Here is a 9,605-nt window from a genome sequence, read left to right as displayed (position 1 = left end):
GTCATTGAGGCTGCTGATGGAGGTCTTTTTAGGCAGTGGGACGATTGTGGCTGACTTCAGGCATGGTGGGATGTAGGACTGAGACAGTGAGGAGTTGAAAATGTTGGTGAAGACCCCAGCCAGCTGGTTTGCACACTCCCTGAGGACCTTCCCAGTCACACCGCCCGGTCCCGCAGCCTTCCTGGGGTTCACTGCCCTCAGCATACACCGCACTTCATGCTCCTGCACTGTGAGACTGAAGCTGCTGCAGTCTGAAGTATGGGCTTCAGCTGTCCAGTCTGTCCACCTCGAAGCGCTCAAAGAAGTGGTTTAACTCCTCTGCGAGCACAACATCACCCACAGTCGTCATGGTGTTGCAGGACTTGTGGTTGGTTAGGTGCTGGACCCCCTGCCACACCTGTCGTGTGTTGTTGTCTCTGAAGTGGTCCTCAATCCTCCTCTTGTAAGCTGCCTTAGCCTCTCTGATGCCTCCTTTAAGGTTAGCCCTGGCTGCACTGTATTGCGCTTTGTCACCGCATCTGAAGGCAACATCACGTTGCTTCAGCAGGACCTGGACCTCTTTAGTCATCCAGGGTTTCCGATTGGAGTACACCCGGTGACGTTTGACCACGGTGATGTTGTCAACGCAGAAGTTGATGTAAGAGAGCACGGATGTAGTGTGCTCCTCAAGGTCCTGATGTGCGAACATTCCAGTCTGTGTCCTCAAAGCAGTCCTGCAACTGTTGTGAAGCTCCCTCCGGCCATGTTTTTACAGTCTTTGTCACTGGAGGGGCTCTCCTCCTGATGGGGGTGTATGCTGGAATCAGCAACAAGGACGTGTGATCAGACAAACCCAGATGTGGTAGAGGGGTTGCTCTGTAGCCTTGCCTGATGTTGCTATAGGCTTTGTCCAGTGTGTTTGCACCCCTTGTAGCACATTTAATGTGCTGATCAAATTTGGGGAGTACTAACTTTAAGTCAGCATGATTGAAGTCACAACTTATTGTTATTCATTTATCACTTGAACTGAAAGGCATGATGGCAATCTATTAATAAAGTTTGACCGACCTCTCTGTGTGAGGATCCGCCGACTAACTTTCAGGCTGACCTCTTATTTTGAAGGTCCCGTTTCCGGGCGGAATGGTGTTCATGCAGCAGCTTGACATTCATTAAATCGAATTGACTGCACCTGTTGACAAACTCATGACAAACTAGTGTGGAGGACTTAAAGTACTCGATGGCTGAGGATTCTGCTACATGGATTATTGCTTTGAAGTATGGACTGTGATACTTTTTCCCGCTTTGTGTTTTGTTGAATGCCGGTGTTTTTCGTTGGATTATTTTGGATTTCCTATTGGAGCTACGGATTTAGATTATCTATGTTTCAAGGACTTTGATTTCACTAGGTATTAATATTGACTCCTTTTGTGTTTTTCTAAAGAAAAGACTGCTCAGCTGATGCTTGTGCTGTAGTTTTGTTTGTGTGCCGCAATAAACGCACTGAACTGAGTAGATTGCTTCGGCCTTATTATTGGTCCTACTAACTCCTGACACGCTAGCCTCTACTGTAGCGTCTATTCTATGCGCCTTACATATGAAAAAAGTTTTAAAGTAGGCCATTCATTAAAGGTGCGCCTTATAATGCGGTGCGGCTTTATATATAAAATAATTTTTTAAATAGGCCATTCATTGAAGGTGCGCCTTATAATGCGGTGCGCCTTATAGTGCGGAAAACACGGTACATTTTGGGAATTTAGCTGAACAGTGTAACAATTCTTCATAATAAGTGTAAAAGGTAAAATCTAAGCAATATTAAAGGTTACAGCAATGGATATGCAAGTGATAAATATATTTCATTCTAATTTTAAAAGACAGAAAGACAGATACAAACAAAGAGAATAAGGAAATTGAACCACAGTGGTTCTTACAGTAGACTACAGTATGTGTTGATTATCAGTTAATGATAAAGAAAAAAAACTGTGACCCAACAATACAAGATTTGTGCACATTGTTTATCTCTTACTGACATGACTGTAAACGTCATTACAGTAGATGTCTTCTGTTGTGTTGAAGTTTTCATACATCTCGTCCTGCTGGGCTCCACCTGTTTCGTCGTACTGGTTGCAGGTGCTCTGCTGGTTGGACGTCCTTTTCTTTGAGTACACTACAACGTCCTGATTTGCATAAATCTAAAAAAGAATAAAGAAAATCAGTGAACTAGTCATTTCATTTGTTATGTGTTTAAGAAGAAGACGTCCTGTAAAACACAGATCAGATTACTGTGAAATCCAGTGAAACTGTTCATTATCCAGATCAAAGTCTAAAGCCATGCTTTTAGCATATGCTAACATCTTCATGGTAAAATGCTCACAGTGACAATGCTAATATACTAATGATGTTTATCATCTTCACTATCTTAGTTTAACATACTAACATTCACTAATTACCACTGAACACAAAATACATATGAGGCTGGAAAGCCATTAGTTGTACAGGACTTTTTAGTTATAAGTCACATTACAGGACAAATGAAAGTTTTAACGTGATGATAACACTAAATGTATTATACTTCATCCTGCTGAGACTTAAATGACTGTTCAAACTTTAACAGCAGTAGTTGTTAACACATTTGAGACTGACACTGCCATCCATGTAGCCAAGCTGCTGACATGACTTTTATAATTTCAATTTAAAGCTACTTTAGAGTTTCCTGCAGAGATTTATGGTAAACAGAGAAAAACACTGGTCATATCTCTGATGACCTACTGAGCTTTCCTCTAATGACATCACCAGGATTAAACATCCACTTGTTTCTGAGAAACATGAAAATCTGATGTTTGTATGTTTAATTCTGAGCTTTCCTCAAAGACCACCAGGTAAATCTAACTTGTAGACAGAGGATTATTCAGCAGACTGCAGTGACATGTGCTCAGCACAGTCATAGTTTTAAACAAACCCATTGACTTTGATGATCCCACTGCCTGTACAGTCCTGATCATTGGTGCATTATTCTTCCCCACATATTTGTAATGTGCACAACATTAAATCCATCTGGTGGCTTTAATGATGGTCACCATGGACAGTCTGACCAGTCTATAGCTATGCAGCTCCACACACAGCCAGCTGTGATGCACTGCACGTTGTGACACCTGTCAATCACGGCAGCATTACGTTTTTCCATGATGAAAATCACCAGGTGGATTTAATGCTGCAGCTGATCAGTGTAGATTGTAATGAACATTTCAGTCTTGTGTGTCCACTAGCAGTGGTTTTGATCAATGGTTTTCTCACATCAGCTTCTCCTTCATCTGCGGCTCTGGTGGTTGTTCTGTTCTCTCTGGCTGCAGTTCCTGAAAACAGCACAGTACAAATGTTCAGTTTGTTTACATTCACATGTATGTGAATTGCCTGTGTGTATGTGTTCATGTTTCTGTTTGTGTGCATACATTTGTACTGTATGTAAAACATACCTCGCACTTTGTGACATTTGTATTTATAAATTATAACCAGGACAAATATCAGTATGAACATCAGTGCAGCCGGTACAATGAAAACCACAGGGTTAAAGACCACCACATCTGAAAAAAAGAAAAATGTAAAAATATCCTTCCTGAAAACTCACAGTAGCAGCATGTTACTCATTTATCTGATGACATTTGTTCTATTATTCAAACACAGTAGCAGAAGTAACACCACATATGAGAAATGTAGCATCACTGACTTAATTTATATGTGTTTTAATATAGCTGCTAGTTTATCACATATACACACAGGATCAGTTTTGTTACTCAGCTGGACGATATGATCATTTACACTCATTTCCTGGACTACTTCCTGAATACATACTGGATCCCCATACTGTGACCATACCCACTACGTGCATTGTTTGTAGGTCAGCTGGTCGTACTGCTCCCTCATATAATCAGCTGCATTGTAACTGTGTTGCTCTTTTACCTAGTGACAGTTGAATCTTGGTGTAGTTTCCAAAAGTCCACTGTGAGTCTGAACCACACCAGTATGTCCCAGCATCACCTGCTTTCAGCTCTGTGATGGTCACTGAGAAAGAACTGGAAGAAACATCATCTAGCAGAGTGAACCTGACGTCAGTGTGTCCTGAGCTGTTTTGACTGGTCACCATGTCTGTACAGTTTCTGTGGTGGTCTCCCTTACAGAGGAACTTCCTGTTTGTCCCATGTTGTGGTGGATAGGGACACTGCATAGTTAGTGGACGTCCCACAGTGCCGCTCAGTTTGTTGGACTTCACACAGCACCACTCTGTGAGACAGAAGAGGCTTTGAGCCAAATGACCTAATAACACATCAGCTTTCAAAGTTTAGTGATGAACAAACAAAAACTCCATTTACTTTATGTACATTTCTATTGATGTGAAACAACAGTGACTCAACTCAGTGTGTGATGAGGTAGATCTGTGACCTCTCACCTCTGACCTCCAGATCAACAGCAGAGAAAACATCCAGTCCTGTGTTTCTCTTTACTCCACAAAGGTACGACCCAGAATCCTTTTGGGTCAAACTGGTAATGGTCACTGTGAATTTTCTTGACTCCTTGTCATCAGTCAGACTGAACTGTGTGTTTTGTCTGTTGTTAGAGGTGATTAGTGCCTGCTGCAGACATGAGGACGGCTGGTTTTCTCTGCAGATGTGTTTCATGTTGTTCTGGTCCTGAGACTCATATGGACAACTGATGGACACTGAACCTCCCTCATAACTTTGGACTTTGCTGGAACTTCTGCAGCAGGTGTTTTCTGACATAATAATAATAAATAACCACTTAGGAGACATTAATTTACAGAAAGATACAGCACCTGCCCTGAGCAAAATTATATAGAAATTTATTAACACTGATAGAAATGTATTTATTTTTAATCTTTACTTTAAATGTTTGACTTATTTTGACAATTTATACAAATGTAAAATCTTTGTCATCTTTTTGTCCTTTTTTCTGCTTTAAACTATGACCTCTTACCTCTGACCTCCAGATCAACAGCAGAGAAAACATCCAGTTCTGTGTTTCTCTTCACTCCACAAAGGTACGACCCAGAATCCTTTTGGGTCAAACTGGTAATGGTCACTGTGAATTTTCTTGACACCTTGTCATCATTCAGACTGAACTGTGTGTTTTGTCTGTTGTTAGAGGTGATTAGTGCCTGCTGCAGACATGAGGATGGCTGGCTTCCTCTGCAGATGTACTTCATGTTGTTCTGGTCCTGAGACTCATATGAACAACTGATGGACACTGAACCTCCCTCATAACTTTGGACTTTGGTGAAACTGTCACAGCAGGTGTTTTCTGATATTAAGAAAAAAACAAAAACAAAGATCCTCACAAACACAGACATAGAATACACACGTAAAGGAAAAATTTGTAAATCTCTGTCAAACAGGAGAGCTTAGCAACATTTTATTCATTAAATAATTAATGTATTAAGTGTGGAGTCTCTGTCCGTTGTCTTATAGTCCTTTTGTGTTACTTTGGCTCTAAGATCCACTTTTCCTTATGACATCCTCTACATTTTCCATTAATGCTGTACATTGGTTAATTAGAATGTATGGTATGTTTTGGATTTATTCTTAAACAATATGACAAACGTTTGCTTCCTAGTGTTTTTAATTAGGAATACTGACTATTGACTTCTGAGGCATCAGAGTTTTGGCAGGAGGCTGTCTTGCACTTAGTTTAGGCTCAGTACAGCTTTTTCGACTATTATATTTGAAATTGCATTATTGACAAGTTAAATTTTTGGATCATAGAAGTTTGCAGGACATTCCTGTGCATTATCTTTTTGTGTTTTGCCGTCAATATGCTGTTTTATTTTGAAACAGGAGGATTGTTCAGTGTTCCCTTGAAGTTAAATAAAACATCATCTACAATTCTGAGTGGATCAGTGAGTAACCTCTTAAGTTGAGAAGGATGCACAGGATTTGTAATGAATAGAATCACGCTAAGAACACAGACAAACTAACAAGGCAACCAAAAGGCTGGAATGCTGGATAAGATACTGAAGCATCTCCAAGTTGCCTTTCATCTCTAAAAATCTAGAGAAAATTGTTTATGCGCAGTTTAAATCTTTTTTTAGTTGAGCAAAATCTTTTAGAGGTTTTTCAATCTGGTTTTAAAACCCTGCATAGCATAGCAGCATGTAGTCAGCATCTGCTAATGACTAATGTTAGGTTTTTAATGACATTCTCTTGGCAACTGATACTGGTGATTTTGTGATCCTTGGTTTGCTGGATCTGACTGCTGTTTTTGATACTGTGGACCATAATATTTTATTATCTCGGCTGCAGCATCTGGTGGGCATTCATGGTAGCGCTTTGGAATAGTTTAGGTCCTATTTGGTGGACAGAACCAAAAGTGTGAACCTTGCTGGTTCTGAATCATCTTCAGCTCCCCTGTTATATGGAGTTCCTCAAGGGTCAATTTTAGGGCCACTCCTTTTTTCCCTTTACCTTCTTCCTCTGGGTTCCATCCTGAGGAAGCATGGTATTTCTTTTCATTGTTATGCTGATGACAGTCAAATCTACATGCCACTGAAGAAAAGTGATGACTTCTGTATAAATTGCTTCTGTCTTGCATTGATGACATTAAGGAGTGGAGTACGTTTTTTAAAGTTTAACAATAAAAAAAAACCGAGGTGATGTTAATCGGTCCAAATGGCTTCGGTAAACCCTCCCTGGTTGACCTTGACCCTTTGGCACAGTTTGATAAGCAGATTGTGTCAAACTTAGGTTTTAAGATGGACTGTGATTTCAAATTGGATCGTCAAATTAGTGCAGTTGTAAAGTCTGTTTTTTTCCACCTTAGGCAGCTGGCTAAGGTAAAGCCTTTCGTTACACGGCAGCACTTTGAAACAGTAATCCATGCCTTTATCACATCCTGGCTGGATTACTGTAATGCACTGTATTTTGGTGTAAATCAATCTCCCCTTCATTGTCCATTTTTAAAACTTACTTGAGGACTTATTTTTATTCCCTGGCTTTTAATTCAGCATGAAAACTCTGTGTTTGTTCTTTTGTTTTATTCTTATGTTTTTATTGTCGTCTTATTTATTTTTCATTGTTTTAAGTATCGTCTTAATTGCTTGTTTTTCTTTTGACTAGCTGTGTACAGCACTTTGGTCAGCTAAGGCTGTTTTTAAAGGGCTTTATAAATAAAGGTGAGATGAGTTGAGTTGGGTTGAGTTGAGTTGAGTTGAGCTAAAGGTTGATGTTAAAGCTGATGGAAGGTTTGCCTTTGGAAAGTTGACAAGGACTCAATAGCGGATGGCTCAGAAGCTGCAGTTAGCAATCTCTGGTAAACAGGATAGCTGAGCTACATTTGACTCCTTAAACAATGTATCCTACCAAATGATATGCAGTAAGTGTGGAATCTTTGTTAAACTTTAGCCCTGTCATCACTTTTAAACTATAACCTCTCACCTATGACTTTCAGATCAACAGCAGAGAAAACATCCAGTCCTGTGTTTCTGTGGACGCCACAAAGGTACGACCCAGAATCCTTTTGGGTCAAACTGGTAATGGTCACTGTGAATTTTCTTGACTCCTTGTCATCAGTCAGACTGAACTGTGTGTTTTGTCTGTTGTTAGAGGTGATTAGTGCCTGCTGCAGACATGAGGACGGCTGGTTTCTTCTGCAGATGTACTTCATGTTGTTCTGGTCCTGAGACTCATATGGACAACTGATGGCCACTGAACCTCCCTCATAACTTTGGACTTTGGTGAAACTGTCACAGCAGGTGTCTGTCAGAGAGTGTAAATGAGGTATTATCAGTATTATACTAGCAATGTAATATGTTTAAATGTTTTAAAAGTATCACACAGAATTATATGAAAAAAGCCAATATCATTAAGCTACAAAAAATTGTTAATGTGGATCAATTTTAAACTACTAGTCTTATGTCATAAGACATAATTATATAAACAAAACAAAACAAATCAAAAATACAATAAAAGACTGATTTTTCAACTTGCTTGAAGTTTTTTATATCTGATGTTACAGAGTCAGAGTAAGACTGAACGGTTTATCAGTGACGGAAATTACTTTTATTTACCTGAAACCACCTTCAGTTCAACTTCAGCAGGGTAGTAATCTTTTCCACTCCTCGTCACCCCACACCAGTATTTCCCAGCATCGTTTTTATTAAGATTAGAGATGGTGGCTGTGAAAACCTTTTTGTTTGTGTCATCACTGATGGAGTATCTGTTTTTACTTCCTTGTGTTGTTGTGATCAGAACATCATCATCACTGCCGCAGTCGTTTCTGCACAAGTACTTCTCATAAGACTCGTATCCTTCATCATAAGAGCAGGAAACTTGAGCTTCTTTTCCTTCATATCCGAACACAGAGATAATCTCTTCTGCACCGGTCACACAACAGAGAGAACCTACAACAAGGAAACAGTATGAATTGATAAAAGGACACTTCCTGAAAACTGATCATGCTGAATTTTCTAATCTCAGATTTATGAAGCTTTAAAAACCTGATTCCATAACACTTTTATTATGCTGTTGTAACACAGGTATCCACTTATCAATAGTATAATATTCTGCCATTTACTGTTTGTGGTTGCATATAAAAAGCTGGTAAGTCTAATAGTTTAAAGAACTTACTGTAAAGGATGAACAGCAGGATTTTAGGCCACCACATCTTCATGTTTGTGAGGAAAGAGAAACTACAAAACAAGTTATTCAGCGAACCATTCCACCCACAACTGGTGTCTGTGTGCCATGCAAACACTGAACCTCTCACTTCTGCATTTTGATCCCTTAAGTTTTTTTTTTCTATGATTTCATGCAACTATTCTGACAAAGTCATTTCCTGATTGCTGATCTATGAGGTGTGAAGAAAACAAACTCACCCTTATTTAAATCCAGTCAGGCTGTAGTTTGTATATTTAATGTACACATCACTAACTTACACTAACTAAAGACTTACCGCCTTCACTTTTTATCTGGCATATTCTTAAAGTAGATCAGCCATCAAGTGTTCACGTTTCTGACACCAAGAGGCGCTCTAACCCAACATATTTACACTTGCAACTGCAGAATAACTATAATATAAAATGTAGACAGTGTAACACTTAGAAATCCATTTCTATGCCTCATATGATGGTTAATATTTAAACATAAATAATAATTATAGTAGTACTATACCTATAGTTTTCATATAGTTCCAGTCCTACACACTAAGAAGTAACGAGACCTTACTTCAAGTATAACTTCCAGCACCACTTCCTGTGAAGACAGCTCTCTCAAATATTACGGTTTTACTCTTAATACTCGTACAATTGCCCCCCTGTGGAAACCAGACACACTTTCAACCTAAAATATTGCACCACCTTTTCAAACCAGTGACCCCACCCTGTCCAGTGCATTATAAAATGCCAATGGTGGTGTACGTGGGTGTGAGCGTGCATGTGAATTCTCCCTGAGCTCAGCCATTCCCTCGACTCCAGCTGACTGCTCAGCTGTGCCTCTCACATACTGCAGCACAAACTGTTTCCATATCTCACACACTCTCATGAGGTTAACATCAGGAACATCAGGAGGGATGAGTGTGTCCTGAGTCAGCGAGGATGCCACAGCAAGCTGGTCTGTTGCCAGGGT

The 9,605-nt window shown here is 39.8% G+C and overlaps 1 protein-coding gene across 1 annotated transcript; it reads right to left on the bottom strand.

Annotated features, from left to right (window-relative positions):
• Positions 1 to 265: 265 nt before the first annotated feature.
• Positions 266 to 8,838, bottom strand: LOC113162439. The gene is made up of 9 exons (XM_033325925.1): positions 8,610 to 8,838; positions 8,051 to 8,383; positions 7,419 to 7,739; positions 4,966 to 5,289; positions 3,934 to 4,254; positions 3,524 to 3,557; positions 3,119 to 3,128; positions 2,007 to 2,168; positions 266 to 673 (listed from the first exon to the last, which is right to left on the bottom strand). The coding sequence occupies exons 1-9, from the start codon at positions 8,650 to 8,652 to the stop codon at positions 266 to 268; spliced, it is 1,956 nt and encodes a 651-aa protein (XP_033181816.1). The 5' UTR covers positions 8,653 to 8,838.
• Positions 8,839 to 9,605: the final 767 nt, after the last annotated feature.

This window comes from Anabas testudineus, chromosome 1 (assembly GCF_900324465.2).
Source record: "Anabas testudineus chromosome 1, fAnaTes1.2, whole genome shotgun sequence".
NCBI classification, from domain to species: Eukaryota; Metazoa; Chordata; class Actinopteri; order Anabantiformes; family Anabantidae; genus Anabas; species Anabas testudineus.
Note: the sequence above shows the minus strand (reverse complement) of the source record. Positions and strands in the feature narration are given on the sequence as shown.

Bases quoted from the DNA above. Each gene is read 5' to 3' on its own strand.
- LOC113162439 (XM_033325925.1), bottom strand. From the start codon at position 8,652: ATGAAGATGTGGTGGCCTAAAATCCTGCTGTTCATCCTTTACA. The intron at 8,384-8,609 runs GTAAGTTCTTTA...TCCTTGTTGTAG, and splicing joins CCTGCTGTTCATCCTTTACA to GTTCTCTCTGTTGTGTGACC. The intron at 3,558-3,933 runs GTAAAAGAGCAA...TCTTTTTTTCAG, and splicing joins CAAGATTCAACTGTCACTAG to ATGTGGTGGTCTTTAACCCT.